This window comes from Pelophylax lessonae (assembly GCF_965119305.1).
Source record: "Pelophylax lessonae genome assembly, chromosome: 5".
NCBI lineage: Eukaryota > Metazoa > Chordata > Amphibia > Anura > Ranidae > Pelophylax > Pelophylax lessonae.
Genome location: NC_138772.1, coordinates 133811299 through 133832127, shown reverse-complemented (window position 1 = coordinate 133832127; position 20829 = coordinate 133811299). Strand labels below are relative to the sequence as shown.

General features: G+C 44.0%; 1 protein-coding gene across 1 annotated transcript in view; it reads left to right on the top strand.

Moving 5' to 3' along the window:
* Positions 1-20829, top strand: part of SPMIP4 (sperm microtubule inner protein 4) — a 79182-nt gene that overhangs the window by 47434 nt on the left and 10919 nt on the right. The window contains exons 5-7 of the mRNA XM_082259783.1: positions 750-925; positions 4496-4584; positions 8818-8992. Coding sequence (XP_082115909.1) covers positions 750-925; positions 4496-4584; positions 8818-8992 — 440 coding nt within the window. The remainder of the gene's footprint in view (positions 1-749; positions 926-4495; positions 4585-8817; positions 8993-20829) is intronic.

Sequence of the window (20829 nt, the reverse complement as noted above, 5' to 3'; positions counted from 1 at the left end):
AGCTACACCTGATTGAGTTTAAAAGTCATTTTTAGGAGGGGGTTGATTCTTTTTCCAACTCAGTGATTCTGTTTTAGTTGCACTAAGTAAATATATCTAGATAAAAAAAAAAAAAGTGTCTGTCTTCATTTCAGGTTGCAAAGCTACAAAATGTTATTATTTTAAAAGGGTTTTTTTTTTATACCCGCTGTATATACTGTATATCTCTATCTATCTATCTATCTATCTATCTATCTATCTATCTATCTATCTATCTATCTATCTATCTATCTATCTATCTATCTATCTATCTATCTATCTATCTATCTATCTATCTATCTATCTATCTATCTATCTATCTATCTATCTATCTATCTAATTTGTATTATTGTTTTTATATGTTTTTATGTTAAATAGTTAAAGCCTATTTTGCAGCTGTTTTCTTTTCTTTCCATACTAATAAGATCACTTTATACTCTACTCTTGCATGTGTCCCATAATTAAATCACATTGTAGATACAATATATCTTTGGTGCATATAAGGCTGCAAAGTTCAAGGTAAATGTGATAAATCCAACATTCCAGGAAAATAAAATCCAGAGCAGTCATGAGATGTAACTATTTTTCTTTATGCGTAAATTCCAAAGGCTAAAAACAATTAAAACACATCCAGTAAAAAAAACATTTCTTCTACATATTAATGAGTCATCTCCTTATAGAGGTATTTTATCCTTCACCTTTCAAATTGGTATATTGTATTTTCAACACAGTGGGAAACAAATACAAGCTGATTTCCCAGCAGAACATCCATACCATTCCCACATATCTAAGTTTGCCGTGTTTCCAAGCTTCAGACCAGCAGATGAACCTGTGCGCTGCAGTACTCCACTCCATCCGCAGACACCAGCATGTGGACATCCTACAATTGTCGTAAAGAAAACAAAAGGTTTGTCTTATAAAAGAAGAACTGTATTTGTTGTTGCATTTTAATTTAGTATGTGTAGACTCTATAGATCTTTCCTAAAGTAGTGTAGCACTTACCCCAGACGCCAATTCCAAGCACACCGGTAAACACAGACTCAGTCCAGGGGATGTCGTTATGTAGATTTATTGCAGTGTCTTAAACAGGATAAAAGGATGAAGGTACAGGATACTTTTAAACGCAGAACAGATACAGGTGGACAGATTGTTGAGCAAAAAATCCCTAAGCAGCAGACTTGGTTGAAGATAAAGGGAATAGCCAGCTAATCTGAGTGTCTTTTTAAAGCCTGTGGTGTGTGAAACACACTCAAAAGACTTAACACCCGGTGCATATAAAAGTGCACACACGCAAACGTGGACACACAAAAAGTGCACAAGGCGTACACACATGGCCCTCCTCCGAAGAGGAAGGGCCCTGACCCTGATCCCCCGGGGCACGAAGCTCCTGACAGGGACTGAGGTACTCACTTAGGTCCACCCAGCCGAAACCGGGCGGACCCCATTCTTCAGGGGGACTGCCGAAACAGCCCACCCCGAGTACTAGGTAGGGCTCCCCCGAAGGGAGACCCCATGGGAGAGGGCGAACTAAGCCAAAAGGCCATATCCACCCCCTCCCAAGACTTACAGGGCAGGCCCGAGGACCTACGCCATCAAAGTCGTGCAAAGTGCTCAACCAAAAAAAAAGGGACAAACGTGACACACAACAAAGGCTTCTCGGCCTTTTGGCTAAGATCAAGTGTAGTATCTGTTCTTATCAGTTGGTATGGACCCTGATGGTTAGTATCGGCAGGGGCTGAAATGAACCGGGGCGCTCTGGGCGTAACTGGAGGACCGGGAAGTAGGCACTGTCAGAGAAAGCCGGATGGGTCCGTTGCCTTCTGATTTGAATAGGTCCGCCCCTGTCAGTTTGAAGGGAGCGGGAAAGCCGGTTTCGCCAATTTTCCGGTTAGTACTGCTCCTGGATGTGATTGGTAAGGAATGGCGGATGGTGGTGGGGGAACCTTTCCTCCTGGGTTGAATCTGGCCTTGCAAAAGGCTTGTCCCCAGTTGAAGGCAGGTTCTCCCTAAGCTGTCTAAAATTCTGATGCCTCCTGATGGGATAGGGCTACACGAGGTCTGGCCGGGGGCTGAGACCGAAAAAGCCCGTGGTGTATGTGCCCCTGGGGTGGCAGCCCAGGGGTGCCTCAATCTCACTGGTGAGGGGCAGCTCACCTGAGTTTTTGTGGCACCTTGGTCTCTGCACCATCACACTTTTTCAAGCCAGCTAATCTGAGACTCTATATGAACAATCCCAGTCCATGTAGCAACGTCTCACATTCAATCCCCGTAGCACGAGCACACCTAATATCTTAAATCAGGTCCTACTTACAGTGTCCAAGGACAACTGTGTGCCACCCAGATTCCATGCAACACTCTGCGGTGAGGGAAAGAAGAATCCTTCTCCACACCAGTTTCCACAGTTTATACCCTTCAGCAATATCCTTTAGGCAAACTTTCATCGGGCCCCCAGCCAAGCTAAGGCGCAACAGAAACTCTTCTCTTCTAATACATAGGCTGCCTTCTGGGGCAGTAGCCCCAGGAGAATTACCCTGCTGAACAGGCCTAACATTTAATTTCTCCTTAGTCAGCTTCCGAGTACCCCCTCCCAGAGATTGGCTGATGTCAGATACATTTTCAAAACTTCAATTGCTGATCCTCCTACTCTTATTTCTGGAAGCTTCTTCCAGAGGCAGACAGGAGCAATCAACCCCCAAGCTTAAAACCAAGCAGAAATCGGCCAGACCTAGAAAATGGATTGTTACTGCAGTACAGCAAAGCCAAAAACTAAATGTAGTCTGACTAACAGTGGCAGCCAGTGCGTCCGGCCCCCTAATCTGCATGCGGGGTGCCGGACGCATGCTGTGGTAACTGTGCATTGAATGGGGGCACACTGTGGTAACTCTGCATTGAATGGGGGCATGCTGTGGTAACTCTGCATTGAATGGGGGCACGCTGTGGTAACTCTGCATTGAATGGGGTCACGCTGTGGTAACTCTGCATTGAATGGGGTCACGCTGTGGTAACTTTGCATTGAATGGGGGCACGCTGTGGTCACTCTGCGTTGAAGGGGGCACACTGTGGTCACTCTGCATTGATGGGGGCACACTATACTTTGATTACTGAAGGCCCTTTTCACACTTTTGTGACCTCAAAGTTATGCAATTTTTGGTCACGTTTTTTGCCGCAAAGCAATGCCTATTACATTTGACTAGGGCAGGGCACTACAGTGAAAACTATATTTTTTAAACAGTCACCTGTGCTACATGAACTTTGTTACAAGGGAATGTGTGAGTTAGTGCTGAGTTCTTCTCCTAAAAATTTGGGTTCCTTGGTTTTCCTATTGATAGAGTGACTGACATCAAAACATTCTGAATCACTGACCTGAAACAATCACGTAGATCAAGAATTCTAACTTTACTCTGACTTTACTTGCTGTATGCCTATTTACTTGCTGTATGCTAGTAATTCAAAGAAGTGTCTGTAGTGAGTGAGTGAAATAGACCTTGATAGTAGGTGATTTCTGGCAGCTCAATTCAACAAGATGGATTCCCAGGAAGTAGTCCCTTTAGACATAAGAATGTTAATGGTACCAAAAGTTCATGAACACAGTCAATGCAAAACCACTGGTAAATGGTTTACTGACCATGGTATTACTGTGCTCAATTGGCCTGCCAACTCTCCTGACCTGAACCCCATAGAGAATCTGTGGGATGTTGTGAAGAGAAAGTTGAGAGACGCAAGACCCAACACTCTGGATGAGCTCAAGGCTGCTATCGAAGCATCCTGGGCCTCCATAACACCTCAGCAGTGCCACAGGCTGATTGCCTCCATGCCACGCCGCATTGAAGCACTCATTTCTGCAAAACGATTCCCGACCAAGTATTGAGTGCATAACTGAACATAATTTTTTTGAAGGTTGACTTTTTTTGTATTAAAAACACTTTTCTTTTATTGGTCGGATGAAATATGCTAATTTTTTCAGATAGGAATTTTGGGTTTTCATGAGCTGTATGCCAAAATCATCAATATTAAAACAATAAAAGGCTTGCACTACTTCAGTTGTGTGTAATGAATCTAAAATATATGAAAGTCTAATGTTTATCAGTACATTACAAAAAACAATATGCTAATTTTTCGAGAGGGACCTATATATAGAGCATGACGTTGTTGCTAGCACTCATCCATGCCTACTAGCTCAGGAAGCTGCTAATATGCCTGGCCAGATCATGATTGTGAAAGGTGCGGTTTTGCTGATAAGTATATCAAACTGGTGAACAAGTCAAGCCTAGAAAAAATCTTTTGACTGGCAAAAAGATATTGCAGATATAATACATGTGAATAACATCAGTAATTCCTCGCTTGAAATAGTATGCAGCAACAGTTTGTCAAAATACTGCTGGCCAGAAAAGACATTGCCAGTTTCATTTAACACCCATTATGTAGATCTGTTTCAGAGAATACATTGTGTTACTGTTTTTTGTCTATTATGTCTCAGGTAATGCATACAGGCATGAGGTAATTGCTATTCCTTCAGATTCACAAAAGATGGCTTTGACATGGCCAGGTCAGCAAGGTTACTATCATGTAAGTATATTGTATAAATGTGTATATTCACACTTATATTGAGAAACAAGAAGCTGAACAAAATTAGACTTGGCTCTACATGTAGCAATAACTGGAGTATAGTATATCGAAAGCCATAAACACAATCAACTAACCAGATTCCATAAAGAAAAAGGGGGGGGGGGGTTGCACTATCTTTTAGTGCATATACGTGCCTTCTAATTCATAAGTGAATACAATAAATAAATACAGAATAAATACAGTATCACATATGAAATTGATATGTATATACAAAACAATAATCCCGTAATTCATAAAGTCCATATAGCAATATAAAGCAAAAGAAAAAGGGAAAAAATCAGTCCCAATATGAGTGATAAAATTATATGTAACAAAAAAACAAAGTGCTCCACTGATGCGCTTCCTAAGATTCCTGTGCTTCAGGTGATCACCCAATTGTGCTCCACCGAGAGCAATAATATCGCCTCTGACCAGATATTAAGATCTCATTACAAGGTCTAACTGTGCCCTGGTGAAAACAACCCTCAATTGGGTGGATGAATTGAGATAATGCAACTCGTCTCAGACCGGAAACACCTAAACATTAAAGACAGCTGCACACACTCTCGATTGTGCTTCTCGGACCACCTTCAACAGCAAGGCTAGGGCAACATACTCGCAGCCACATATGAAACCAAAATTCACATATGATGAGGAAGAGGGATGCTCATTGTGCAGTATCCTAAATCTCAGTTTATTAAAAGATGACATCATGGCTACAAACTCCATCCTACGCGTTTCATCCCAATGGACGTCGTTACTGGGGCAACAGAGACACCCTTTGCAGATCTAAGTTGTCCATGATATCAATACATAAGCATGCTTAATTGTGATATCAGCATGTAGATCTGTGCCCAAATCTTTTATACTGTATATATTGCTTGGTGGTCACTCAGATTGTGCATGTATTAGCATGGGGAACTGCATGCATAAATATACTGTACTGGTCAAATCCTATGGGCAATTGGATAGTGAGCCCACAATGGTGTGCTAATGGTGAGGTACTACAGGTGAGAGGGATAGGTCAGAACTAGCAACCACAATGGCTGGTTGTCATTTGCATCGTAAACACAGGGCTTATAAGTGTTGTACAGGAGATCATAAATGTCTTGGGAATTATTTTTCTATAAGTTCTCTTACACATGATACTCCTGTTTAAAGTGGAGTTCCGCCTTCCCCTCCAAAAATTAAACATCAGCAGCTACACATACTGTCGCTGCTGACATTTAATATTAGAATACTTACCTGTCCTGGAGTCCAGCGATGTCGGCACCGCAGCTGATGTTTACATCGGCTGTCGGGTGCTGCCGCCACCATTTTACCGGTAAGGGAACCTGAAATGAAGCCTTGCAGCTTCACGGCCGGGTCCCTACTGCGCATGCGTATTTCTATTGGCTCGGCGGCGGGGGAAGGAGGAGGGGGCCGAACTTCCAGGACGGACGGCCGCGGCGCCGTGTCCCCGGAAATGGGGAAGGGTACCTGTAAAAAACAGGTACCCGTTCCCCCCTCCCCCCTGAAAGGTGCCAAATGTGGCACCGGAGGGGGGGGGGAGGAAGCAAAAGAGCGGAATTTCTACTTTTGGGTGGAACTCCGCTTTAGGCATCTACTTTTTCAGACTTTTTTTGTATGTATTTGCGCGTACTTACGCGCAGTTTCGCGTATATGCGTTCACACAATTTCGCGCAACTGTGCGAATACTTATTCTTGCGTTCTTGTTCTGCACAATATGTAAATGAGAATACTGTAAATTACGGACCAAAAAGCAGATTTGCGTACTTTTTATGTGCCTGTGTGCATAGGCACATTACATTTAATGTGCTGTATTTTAGCTCAGTAAAAAAAAAAAAAAAAATCTGTACTAAGCTTTTTCAAGCTGTATTTTGCTGATATTCTTCTTGATTTTTTTTTTTTTACATAAGCTATACCTGTAGCTGATATAAAGACGGAAAATACATTATATTATACAATGCCACAGATTCATCAGCTCTTCCCATCTATGTAGTCTGCCATTTACATAGCTGCATCATACTTGAAAAGTTTGTCTTTCAACAATATGCATGCAGTAGAAAAGGTAGTAAAGATTGCTTAACTGAAGCTCCATATGTTTTACTTACACTTCCACATCAGTTTCCATGGAGATCACACGTTAGCTATTACACTTTATGGGGCTAGTGTCATGTTTCCTTAAAGTCAAACCAGTCTTTTACATTTTACAGCAACATTCCTTCATTCTCTTTTACTCTCTAGACACTTCTACATGCTGATAAAAAAACATCTGAAATTTCAACTGTTTCATAATGGGCAAAGTTGGAGATATTTCAAACACTATTGAAGATGCAGTTTATATGCAGAAGAAAGATGGCGGAGAGATAGGCTACATTGTGTAGACATGATGTGTAATACATGGTAGGAAAACAAGTGCAAATTGGCAAAGGATAGCTAAGGATACAATTTTTGTTTAGTGAGGTGATATGTTTTTTTATGGGTTTAGTCTGGAATCTTTTAGACCCCTGATGCTTCTTCTATGCCCATCACGTAAATACTAAAATTGAGAATCCAAACGTGCTCAATGTGGAGTGCGTGGAGAAAAGATTCTTGAACAGGAATTCACCAGTCTCCTCCAGCATTGCATCCTAAGTGTGGTGGTTGTTGGGGTCTTCTTGAGCTCACTTTCCTTACTTGGGAGTTAGAGACTTCCAAAGTGGTGAATATAAGCCTGGGACTTCAGGCACATAGATGGAGTTCATCAATCTCCCTTGCACACACTGGACTTGCAAGTGAGCATTTCTGGTGTAGCACTAGCCCCGCAGGAGCCGCTGGTTCCCCCTATTCTTGCACATCCAGGCAACATGCATTTTTTTTAGCTTGCCTCCAGCCACAAGAAATGGGCTTTTTTTTGTTGTTTTATTGAGGAAAACAATTTGGATAGGGTAAAAGAATTATGGGATGCCCAACTTGACCTGAAGAAACAACAGATGAGGACAAATTCCTTCTCCATGTACAAAAGGAATAACTCTATATGTACAAAAATTACGATCTTGAACTCTACTCCCTCAGGAATAAACATAGTCTCTACGGATCAGTGGAAAGATCCTTTACAGACCAGGAGCTCTCAGTCCCCTTTAGTGAAATAGCACAAAGTTGCAAACTGTATTCAGAGGTATCCTGTATCCTGTCTCCTCTGCAGAACTTCACCCAGTCTGCAGATGCTTCCAGCCCACCTGGCTGCCTTGACTACCAGCCCACCCGGCTGCTCTTAAGATCTCCCCAAGACAAGGCTTTAGGATTTAGCACAACGCTGTCCTTGGAAAGTATGCTATGTCTGGCAGTCCCTCCCCTTTTTTGCCCCTGAGTGTGCTGATGTACTCACATTGTCCTTTACTCGCTGCTGAGCTGGGCAAGACTCCTGTTCAGGCCTCCAACTGATCACTCCATGCCAGCCCAGATGTCCAAAGGTAATGGAGATTCCTCCCTTAGGCTTCCTCTCCTTCCTTTCCTCAGCTCCAGCCTTAAGACAGAGCCCCCAGGCCAGGGTTCCCTCCTGGGTCAAAAGCCAGCAACCTCAGCACTCCATTTTCCACCTGACTCCCCTGCTGCTCAGAATATTTATGGGCTGATTCAGCCACCCTGCCAGGCCTCCTGCCTAGGGGGTTGGTCAAAACTTCAATCAACATTCAAACCCAGCCTCTTTACCTCCGCCCACTAGCTTCTAGAAGTTTCCAGGGACCTCCAGAACCAGGGGGTGACGATAGAAGACTGGTCTGCAGAGCTTTCCAGCCCGACCTGAATCTGAACCCTGACCCATTTACCAGACTCATGCAACTACCATGAGTCACAAAATACATTTACCCACACTAATTGCATACTAAAGGGTGCTACACTGGTTTCTCAACTTTAGTGTACCAGTTATCTGAGCTGTCCCACTGCTCCTTCTCTGTTGAATGTAGCAGGTCCCAGACTCCCAGACAAAGATAGGCGGCAGTTGGGGAGATGTAAAGGTAATACCTGAGGGAAACAGTTCAGAGAGGTATATAGAGGAGGGGTGGTGGAGATCTAATAAGGAGATCTGTCAAGTATGTGATCTTTTTCGAAAAAACAATATCTTTTACACTTTTCTTACCATATTTCTGCTTGTAATGTTTTATTTCAATACTGTCAATATGGGTATAATAAGCTTTAGTACTTTTTTTTTAGTTCCCAAAATTCCATCATGAAAATGACCAGATCTACTACCCAATTCCCCCAAAGACTATGGCTCCTAATCCACTGCACAAGACATATGAAGAAACACCATCTGAAAGAACAATCAATTTACAGAGGAATTCAATCAAATCTCAGTGGTTAACAACATACAACCACAGCTTTACAGGTACATACGATTGATATGAAAACATTTTGTGAAATTTAAACAAAAATAATTATATCTCCATGAAGTGACAAATTACAAATCCTGTTGGGAGCTTGCTCTCACAACTTTCACACAAAATTACATGAAGCAAACCAGAATATGTGCAGCACTCACCTCCTTAAGTGCCAGACATCAGTCTTATTAAATAATGAAATAATGTTAAATAAACAAATGTACAGTGGGCATAGAAAAGAATGACCCCTCTTTAAAATAATCACATTTTGTTGCTATGCAGCCTGAAATGAAGACAGATACAGTTTTTGTTTTATCTAGCTGTATTTACTCAGTGCAACCTATACCATACAAGTAAAAGATATAACACCAATATATTAGAAAAATTCAAAAGCAGAACCACTGAGTTGGAAAAAGGATCACCCCTCTCCTTAAAATGACTTGTAAACTCAATCAGGTGTAGCTAATCACCCTCACAATGGCACACAAAGCCATTTGACTGTCAACTGTGATCAGCTTTGGTGATTTTGATTAGCTCAGCATGAAAAGAGCTTTCCTGGAGTATTTCACTCCCTGGTAGTGCAGCTGAATGAAACAATCAACTATGGGTGGCAAGGCACTGTCAAAAGACTTGCAGGATAAGTCAGGCACAATTTAGGAGATGGATACAAAAAAATATCAAAGGCTTTATCAATGCCTAGAAGCACAGTAAAGTCTATTATTAACCACTTGCCGACCGCCGCAAGTACATATACTGCGGCGGTCAGCCCCGTGCAGGCAAGGTGACGTATGGGTATGTCACTCGCCTGCGAGCCAATAGGGGGCGAGCGTGTGCCGCCGGAGGCGCACTGCCGCCCCCGCTCGTTCACTGTGATCTCCGCGCGTGTGACCGGCGGATCCAATGTCCGCCGGTAACTCGCGATCGTCCAGTACAGAGGGAGAAAGGCAGTCGGCTAATGTAAACAAAGCCGCCTGTCATTCTCCCCTGTGTAAGTGCAGAGATCATACAGTCCTGCTATGTAGGATCGTATATCTCTGTAGTTACACAAACAGCCACATCCCATAACAGTTAGAAGCATGCCCCTAGGGACACACTTAACCCCTCCTTCTCCAATAAAGTTAACCCCTTCCCTGCCAGTGCCATTTTTACAGTAACAGTGCATATGTATAGCACTGATTACTGTAGTAATGTCACTGGTACCCCCAAAAGTGTCAAAAATGTCAGTCAGGGGTCCGATCTGTTCACCGCAATGTCGCAGTCCCTCAAAAAAAAAAAAAAACGCAGATCGCCGCCATTACTCGTTAAAAAAAAAAAAACAACAAAAATGACAAAAATCTTTCCCTTAGTTAGTAAACGCAATAACTTTTTCGCAAACCAATCAAAATACACTTATTGCAATATTTTTTACCAAACATATGTAGCAGAAAATTGGCCTAAAATGTTAAAAAATTTTGATTTTTACATTTTTTTGGGGGAATTTCATATAAAAAATGTGAAAAATATTGTTATTTTTGCAAAATTGTTGCTCATTTTTTTGTTTATAGCGCATTATCAAAAAATCGCACAGGTGATCAAATACCACCAAAAGAAAGCTCTGTTTGTGGGAAAAAAAGGATGTCAATTTCATTTGGGTACAGCGTCGCACGACCGCGTAATTGTCCGTTAAAGTCACGCAGTGCCGAATCGCAAAATAGGGCCTGGTCAGGAAGGGGGTAAAATCTTCCTCCTTAAAGCGGAGTTCCAGCCTTTTCACTCGCCTGCCCCATCGTCCAGCGATGCGGCCGCCCGAAGCCTCAATCCTCTTCCCTCTGGTCTTGGCGGCGCCGGCATCACTGGTGTGGGCACCCGGCTGTGACAGTTTGCGGCTTCACAGCCGGGTACGCACTGCGCATGCGCGAGTTGCGCTGCGTGTCTTGATTGGCCGGCAATCTTCTGGGACCTCTGACATGTCCCAGAAGATTGCAGGGAGGGAGGGGGAGAGGAGAACTTCCGTTCAGGGCGCCGCGGGGCTCCGAGCGGAAGTGGGAGCGGGTACCCCCCCAAAAAATGACATGCCAGATGTGGCATGTCAGGGGGTTATTCCTACCTTAAACGGAAGTTCCACTTTTGGGTGGAACTCTGCTTTAAGTGGTTAAGAAGTGGAAGGTATTTGGTACAACACAGACCCTCCCTGAATCAGGACGCCGCTTCCAACTGGATGAAAGAACCAGGAGGAAACTGGTCAGAGAGGCTACCAAGAGGCCTACAGCAACCCAGAAACAGTTGCAGGAATTTATGACAAAGAGTGATCATTGTGTGCATGTGACAACAATATCACAAATTCTCCACAAATGTGTCTTGTATGGGAAGTTTGCAAGAAAAAAAAAAACACTACTAAAGAAAGGCAACATGCAGTTGTGACTGAGCTTTGCCAAAACACACCTTGAAGATTCTGAGGCTACATAGAAAAAGGTGTTATGGTCAGATGAGACTAAAATTTAATTATTTGGCCTCAACACTAAATGATACGTCTGGTGGAAAGCCATTAAAGCCATAGGTATGCGCAGCCTATTACACTAGGGTGTGCACCCCAAAGCTCAAACTCACGTGTCTTTCTCTGCAGCCTCACTTGCACAGGGCAGTGAATGAATGGTAAGTGCTCTGTGCTGAGCAGCTTCCTGTTCATTCCCAAACAGAAGCATAGTAAACACAGTTAACTATGATTCAGCTATGAATGAACACAGTGAGCAAGTGTGTTCAATTAGAAAAGGAAGGGGCTGGTAAATTACATATTTACTAACCCCTTCTCCCGCTCTCCATCCGAAACATCCCCCGCAGCAGCAGAGGAAGTAGAGCTGCACGATTAATCGTTAAAAAATCGTGATCTTGATACACCCCTCCCCCCATGATCTTAAAACTGTATGTCCTCGATTCTTAGGCCTCATGCACACTGGACGTTTTTACAGCTGCTGTTAGCAGCGTCAGACGTTTTTTTTTGCAGCTGCAGAACGCCCATCCATGTTATTCTATGGCCTCATGCACACATAGAGCTTTTAGGAGCTCCAAGTGGCATAGGCGTTTTACAGCTCCAAAAAAAACCCAGGAACTGTGGGTTCAGGAGCTCCAGCGTCAAGCTGCAAAAAACGTCTGACGCTGCTAAAGGCTCCATAAGGCTCCATAACGTTGCTTAACGTGCGTTAAGCCACGTTATACGTTTTTTTTCTTCCATTCAAAATCAATGGCTCCCTACGGGAGCCTATTGATTTGAATGGAAGTCACACCGCAGGTCGGATCGGGGTGATCCGACTTGCGGTGCGACCTGCACTGTGAGAATCTTGAGGGGGAACTCCACGCCAAAATGGGGAAAAAAAAAACGGCGTGGGGTTCCCCCCCCAGGTTCCAAACCAGGCCCTTCGGATCTGGTATGGAATTTGAGGGTAGCCCCGCGCCGAAAAAACGGCGTGGGGTCCCCCCCAAAATCCATACCAGACCCTTATCCGAGCATGCAGTCCGGCATGCCAGGAAAGGGGAGGGGACGAGCGAGCGGCCCCACCCCCCCTGGATCATACCAGGCCACACGCCCTCAACATGGGGGGGTGTGGGTGCTTTGGGGCAGGGGGGGCTCTGCACCCCGCACCTCGCCCCCATGTTGATGAGGACAAGGGCCTCATCCCCACAACCCTGGCCGGTGGTTGTGGGGGTCTGCGGGCAGGGGGCTCATCGGAATCTGGAAGCCCCCTTTAACAAGGGGGCCCCCGATCCCGGACCCCCTCCCTATGTGAATGGGTATGGGGTACACTGTACCCCTACTCATTCACCCCATAAAATGCAGTGTATGGAAATAACGACAGGAGACGTTTTGGAAAATTTATTAAAAATCTTCATCCGGCTCTTGTCCTCTCCGGGGGTCTTCTCCTCTCCGAGGGTCTTCTGCTCTTTTGCTGTCCGCCCTTCTTGTCTTCTCCTCTCCGGGGTCTTCTGCTCTTTTGCTGTCCGCCCTTCTTGTCTTCTCCTCTCCGGGGGTCTTCTGCTGTCTTCTCCTCTCCGGGGGTCTTCTGCTGTCCGCCCTTCTGCTGTCCAATCTTCTTGTCTTCTCCTCTCCGGTCTTCTGCTCTTTTGCTGTCGGCTGTCGGCTGTCGTTCTTCCTCCGGTCCTCCTCCTCCGACGTCTTCAGCGATTATGCCGGCCTCTGGTCTCTGCAGCTTATTATATAGCCATTAGGGGCGTGGTCGCCAGATGACGTCATTGGGAGACCACGCCCCCTTGTGTCACAGATGACGTCATCTGTGACACAAGGGGGCGTGGTCTCCCGATGACGTCATCTGGCGACCACGCCCCTAATGGCTATATAATAAGCTGCAGAGACCAGAGGCCGGCATAATCGCTGAAGACGTCGGAGGAGGAGGACCGGAGGAAGAAGGACAGCCGACAGCCGACAGCCGACAGCAAAAGAGCAGAAGAGCAGAAGACCGGAGAGGAGAAGACAAGAAGATTGGACAGCAGAAGGGCGGACAGCAGAAGACCCCCGGAGAGGAGAAGACAGCAGAAGACCCCCGGAGAGGAGAAGACAAGAAGGGCGGACAGCAAAAGAGCAGAAGACAGCAGAAGACCCCGGAGAGGAGAAGACAAGAAGGGCGGACAGCAAAAGAGCAGAAGACCCTCGGAGAGGAGAAGACCCCCGGAGAGGACAAGAGCCGGATGAAGATTTTTAATAAATTTTCCAAAACGTCTCCTGTCGTTATTTCCATACACTGCATTTTATGGGGTGAATGAGTAGGGGTACAGTGTACCCCATACCCATTCACATAGGGAGGGGGTCCGGGATCGGGGGCCCCCTTGTTAAAGGGGGCTTCCAGATTCCGATGAGCCCCCTGCCCGCAGACCCCCACAACCACCGGCCAGGGTTGTGGGGATGAGGCCCTTGTCCTCATCAACATGGGGGCAAGGTGCTTTGAGGTGCGGGGTGCAGAGCCCCCCCTGCCCCAAAGCACCCACACCCCCCCATGTTGAGGGCGTGTGGCCTGGTATGATCCAGGGGGGGTGGGGCCGCTCGCTCGTCCCCTCCCTTTTCCTGGCATGCCGGACTGCATGCTCGGATAAGGGTCTGGTATGGATTTTGGGGGGGACCCCACGCCGTTTTTTCGGCGCGGGGCTACCCTCAAATTCCATACCAGATCCGAAGGGCCTGGTTTGGAACCTGGGGGGGGAACCCCACGCCGTTTTTTTTTTCCCCATTTTGGCGTGGAGTTCCCCCTCAAGATTCTCACAGTGCAGGTCGCACCGCAAGTCGGATCACCCTGATCCGACCTGCGGTGTGACTTCCATTCAAATCAATAGGCTCACATAGGGAACCATTGATTTTGAATGGAGGCAGAAAAAAACGCTGCTAACAGCTACTGTGGCCAAACGTGCAATAACGCTAGTAGAAAAAGCTACTGAAAGCACGTTTTTACAGCTGCTGTTTCCCGGCGTTATGTAAACAGCTTTGGAGCACGTTTTTATGACGCCCTGTGTGCATGGAGCCTTACAGAGCCGTTCTCTGCTCACTCACAGCTTTCAACAAAAAAAAGAGCCTCCGGCAAATGTTTATCAACATTGTTAAGGTTGCTAGATAACTATAAACACAATGCTTTACAATGTATAATTTCCTTCTAGATCAAAGGAATGAACTTCTAAGTGAGGGCAGTTTAACTTCTTAAAGACTAAACCTTTTTCTGAAAATTGTTGCTTACAAGTTAAAATCAGTATTTTTTGCTAGAAAATTACTTAGAACCCCCAAATATATATATATATATATTTTTTTTTTTTTAGCAGAGACCCTAGAGAATAAAATGGCGATCATTGCAATATTTTATGTCACACTGTATTTGCGCAGAAGTCTTTCAAACCCAGTTATTTGGGAAAAAATACACTTTAATGAATTGAAGAAACAGTAAAGTTAGCCCAATTTTTTTGTATAATGTAAAAGATAATGTTACGCTGAGAATCGTGAGAGAATTGTGATCTTTATTCTAAGCCAAAAAAATCATGATTCTCTTTTTATCCAGAATCGTGCAGCTCTAAGAGGAAGCCAGTGGCACTGCAGGGTGGGGAGGGGGCAACACAGAGGGGAAACCCGGACAGTAGAGGGGATGGCACCACACGTAGTGATTAGGGTGTGCCCAGGCACACCTGGCTCACGCCTATGAATACAGTTCACCATCCATGTAACACCATTCCTACAGGAAAACATGGAGGTGGTAATATCCTGTTATGGGGGTGTTACTCTGCTACAAGGACTGAGACACTTGTCAGGATAGAAGGAAAAATGGATGGGGCAAAATACCGTCAAAGTCTTGAGGAAAATCCGCTGCCCTCTGCCAGAAAGTTGTCAATAGGAAGAAGGTTTATCTTCCAACATGACAATGACCCAAAGCACACAGCAAAAATGACCACACAGCAGTGGTTGAAGGAGAAAAAGGTGAATGTCCTTGCAAGGTCTAATCAGACTCCAGACTTAAACCCCATTGAAAATCTGTGGAATGACTTGAAGACTGCAGTCAACAAACGGTCACCATCAAATTTAACTGACCTTGAGCAGTTCTGCAAAGAAGAGAGGGGAAATATTGCAAAGTCTCGATGTGCAGAGTTAGTAGTGCCTCTACTATCCCAACAGACTAAAGGCTGTAAATAAGGAAAAAGGTGGTTCAACAAAATACTGATACAAGGGGGCAATCCTTTTTCCAACTCAGTGATTCTGTTTTTGAAGTTTTTTCTGACATGTAGGTGTTTTATCTTTACAAGTTGCACTGAGTAAATACAGCTGGATAAAACAAAAACTGTGTCTGTCCTTATTTCAAAGCAACAAAATGTGATTATTTGAAAGGGGGGGGGGATTCTTTCCTATACCCACTGTATAGGTAGTGATCTAGTAACAGCTTTATTACCATGTGTTTAGGTGTGAACAAGAGTTTTCTTCACTTCAATAATTAGATTGTTTGTTTAAATAAAGACACTATTTTTATATAAACTGTGTATGCACTGCACAGTTTGCTATTTGGGCTATCTTCTTCACAATTGTTTTTATTTATTTTTTTGTGTAGGAGTCACTATACTGTATACAGTATATATTTCTTCTATTATGAAGTCACTATATTCACAGATTTTTATATAATTGCATGTTTATGAAATATCTTTTTGTTACTGGATCACTACCAGCAGGGCCGCTGATAGGGGGGGACCACCAGCCCTCTTGTAGGGGGCCAGAGCACACAGGGGGGCCCACACAGAGAAGGGGGATTAGTGATGGACAACAAATACAGAAATCTTCCTCCAGCACCTGAATCTGATCTGTCCCTCTCCCTGCTATCAGCTTTTATCTGTTGAGAAAGAGACAGTTGTCCCTCACTAATCCCCCTCCCTTGTGTGCCCCCCCCCCCCCTCCCAGCACTTATCTCTGCTCAGGAGTTTATTTGTAAATTGTAACTTTGTTTCTCTCTCTCTGTCTCTCTGACTGCCGGTTCACACTGTTCCGACTTGTCAGGCGACTTGGTCGCCTGACAAGTAGCGGTCCGTGCTGTGCAATGGAACCGTTCTAATAGGAGCGACTTAAGTCGCTCCGACTTAGAAAAAGTTTCCTGCACCTTTTTTTTGCAAAGTCGGAGCGACTTGCATTGACTTCCATAATGTGAAGTTGTTGCAAGCCGCGCCGAATTCGCGGTGCACGGGCGACTGCATTAGTTGCCCGAAGTCGTGTCGGATCAGTGTGAACCGACTCTGATCACTGAGCTCCAACTGCCCAGCCTGTATATTTTTCTCATCTCATCTTCTTTTTTATTTAACATAGTTTTTTTTTTTTAGATTTAGCAGGAATTATGCGAGTTATGTTATATTTGTGTCTGATAATAGTGATTTTGTTGTAATTTTGGCTAAATATATCTTTAATATTTTCTTGGGGGGGCCCTGCCAGGTAGTCTGTACGGGGCCCCGCGATTTCTAACAGCAGCCCTGACTACCAGCAGCCAGTTCATGTGTATTCAAGGCCTAGTCTTGTACCTTAAGTTACATCCCTGCCCCTGCATTGCAGTGCAGCATGTCAGATCCGCTGTACCTGGGCTCTCTAATTAACAATTCACCAACAGCTCCCATGCTTCCTGCACTTCACCCACTGGACAGACTGACACTGACAGCCTAATCAGCTTTAGTCCCATCAGGCATGACTCCTTTCTCAGTTCTATCTCAGGAGGATTTCACCCCAGTTAGCCTGGGTTCACATAGGAGTGTTGCGGGAAAACTCATGTGATTCAGACAGGTATGGCACAGCATTCCTGTTCAAATCAAATGCGATTCTTTGCAGTGCGATTTGAGCCCATTCATTTTGTATGAGCTCAAATCGCACTGCGCGAAAAAGGTGTAGACATCTTTTTTTTGCCACACCAGAATCTAATCACATGGCTGTTCATTGGATGTTCTTTGTTCACACCCGCAGTCAATCTCATGAACAGGGTTTGATTTTATTGCGGTGTGGGAAACACACAGGATTTTCTGCGTTTCGTGCACCGCATATATGTGAACCGAGGCTAATGCAGAATTTCATGAGTCAGATTGCAATCCTGATTGTTGATTCTGACTACAGGGGCTTTAAGCATACCTCCATGCTCTCCCTTGCAGTATTGTTATCTGATCCGTCTAAGCAGCCTCTGAGCCTTCTGCCACAAAGGCGATGTTTGATGTTGAGTCTGATACTCTCTTTAAAGATGTCCTTAGGGGTAAGAGTACTCATTAGTCGCAGCAGAAAAAGCAGAGACCTCAGCCAGGAAAGGCTCACCTCCCAACTCCAAGGCCAGGAAGAGTTCCTATTTACACACCCAGACCTCAACCTCAAAAGCCTAACCAGTTCAACTGCAAGGTTTTGCAGCTGGGCTAGTAACTGTTTTTCATTTGCCAGTGTTCCTTTAGGCAGCAGTATAACCCCCAATAGTTTCTACATTTCTGAATAAACAGTAATGTTGAAGAGGAGCTCCAGTCATGTTACTGAATGTTAAAAAGTTTTAATACATGCATATGACTGTGAATGGTCCCACAGTCTTCTAGGACCTGTGACGGGGAGGAGAACACCTGAGTTGACAAAACCAGGTACCCGTTCCCCCAGGGGCAGATCCAGAGTCTAGTCTCGGGAGGGGCACTGCCCGAAAAGGTATCGCCATGATCGTTCGAGCAAGAGTAATAATTCTAGTGCTAGACTTCCTCTGTAACTAAACTGGTAACCTGTAGAAATTTTTAAAGCCTATGGAGATTTTTAAGTAACAAAGTTTGTTGCCATTCCACGAGCATGTGCAATTTTGAAGCATGGCATGTTTAATATCAGTTTACTCGGCGTAACATTATCTTTCACATTAGAGAAAAAAATTGGGCCAACTTTACTGTTTTCTTATTTTTTTATTCAAATAAGTGTATTTTTCCCAAACAAATTGCGTTTGTAAAACTGCTGTGCAAATATGGTGTGACATAAAGCATTGCAAAAATTTCCATTTCATTCACCGGGGTCTCTGCTGCTAAAAAAAATACAAAAATATAATGTTTCGGGGGTTCTAAGTAGTTTTCGAGCAAAAAATACTGATTTTAACTTGTAAAAAACAAGTGTCAGAAATAGGCCTGGTCCTTAAGTGGTTAATGATCAAGTCCAGCTTCATAGAATAGCGGGTAGACAAATAATAAATTGCAACTGTGTTTTCTACATCTGATTTTCAGAAGTACTTTTTTTTCATAAATATGGGAACCATACCTGACTGTATTGTGTGATTTTAGAGTGTTTTAGAGTATAATAATTGTACTCACTTTTATAGGTAGGGAGTAGCTCCCATGGAAGAGCAATTGAGGCTCTAAGGAGGCAGCCAGGCTGAGCCAGCATCGTACATCTGCTTGCATCTTTCACCTTGCTGGCCTTGCCTGGAGCCTGGAGAAGCTGGTGGGAGGAGGTGGGTGGAGCCAACACTCCACTAGGCGCGCGGTGGAGGAGGAAGAAGGCTCCGCTCTGAATGCTCGCTCTTCTCCTTCTCAGGCCGTCATGACATCACTGGTTGCTAGACGCTAGGCAGCGATAGCAACTAGTGCACTGCAGGGAACATAGGCCAGTGGAGAGGCAGTACTACAACAATAGAGGCTCTCGACGCTGCCACCGCTTCTAGCCTGGGAGAGACACTGGGAGTCTGGACTTGGGACTGGAGTGGGTAATATTTTCAGGGTGGGGGGCAATTGACCCCCCCCCCCCAGATCCGCCACTGCGTTCCCCTCATTCTTAGTTTTACTTCCTCCAACATATGCACATAAGGCCCTACAGTTCGAAACAATGGGGTTGATTTACTAAAGGCAAATCGACTATGCACTTTGCAAAGTGCAGTTGCACTCTGCAAGAGCAGTTGATCCAGTGCTTAGTAAATGAACAGAAGCTCTGCTTACTTCCATCATCCAATTTATGTGTAAGCAAAAATGCAGTTTTTTAATTTTTCTTGCACGTGATTGGGTATTCTTTGCAAAGTGAAGCCTTACCTCATTTACTAAGCTCTGGAGCAACTGCCCTTGCAGAGTGTAACTGCACTTTGTAAAGTGCACAGTCTAATTTCCTTTAGTAAATCAACCCCATTGCATCTTATGTTTACCCCAGACTGTCTAGTCCCACATTATCCCACATCTGACAGTAGAATGGATACAATAGATATTAAAGAGAATCTAAATATAAATAATATAATACAGTGGTAAAACCTGGATTCTAATAGTCCATTTGTATTATTCATTAAATACATCATAAATAGTACATTTAAATAAATATGTTCTAAATATAGCATAAAATAAATATCATAGAATAAATATAATAAAGGATTTATTACAGACAAAAGTAAAGTTTATTTGATTTCTGCCTTAATATAGTCAGAAAATTATAGTATAATATAAAGGTTTTATTGTTTAGAAAGACGTGTTTCATACCATTATGCAGTGTTTCAGCTTTTATGATATTAGTGCAGCCACCTTATAGCTGAAGCCTGAAAAGGGGGCCTTTAGGTGTCTTAAGTGGGGTACAAACTATAAGAACATCAGGTGAACGATTGTCCGATTTTCCTTGTTGTTTCACAGCAAGTCGGAACTGAGGAAAGAAATAACGTACGAAAATTCTCGTACAACAAAGGCTTCTGTTTTGTTGTTCATTGTTTCTGAGCATGAAAAAAAAAAAAAGGCACACATTGTTAACAGAATTGAGACGATTAAAAACTAACATTGCACTAATACAAGAAACGCATTTTAGGGCAGATAAAATACCCCTCATCAGAAATAGATTTTTCCCACATATATATCACTCCACATATACGCAAGCAAAATCCCGCGGGGTTTCTATACTGATCGCAAAGGGTGTACCATGGACTTATCAAGATAGTAGGCACGACTCAGAAGGAAGATTCTTATTTGTTAAGGGATTAATAGGGGAAACGCAGGTAACGCTCGCAACGATATACACACCTAACAATCGACAGGATGCATTTATTTCTAGGACTCTAGCTGAGCTGATGGGGTATACAGAAGGCCAATTAATTCTGGGAGGTGATCTTAATGTACCATTGATATCAGCGGTAGATACATCCTCCGGGACTACTACCCTCACTCCTGGAATGAGTAAACGAATTTTAAGAGCTTTACATAAAGCTCAGTTGATAGACGTATGGCGCCTTCAGCACCCTTCGGAAAAAGAATATACATTTTATTCAATTCCACATAGGAATTACTCTAGAATTGACCTTTTTTTCGTACCTCATGCTCAGCTACAGGCAGTGAAAAGGTCAGAGATTGATAGTATTACATGGTCAGATCATGCTCCAATATCAATAATATATAGCTT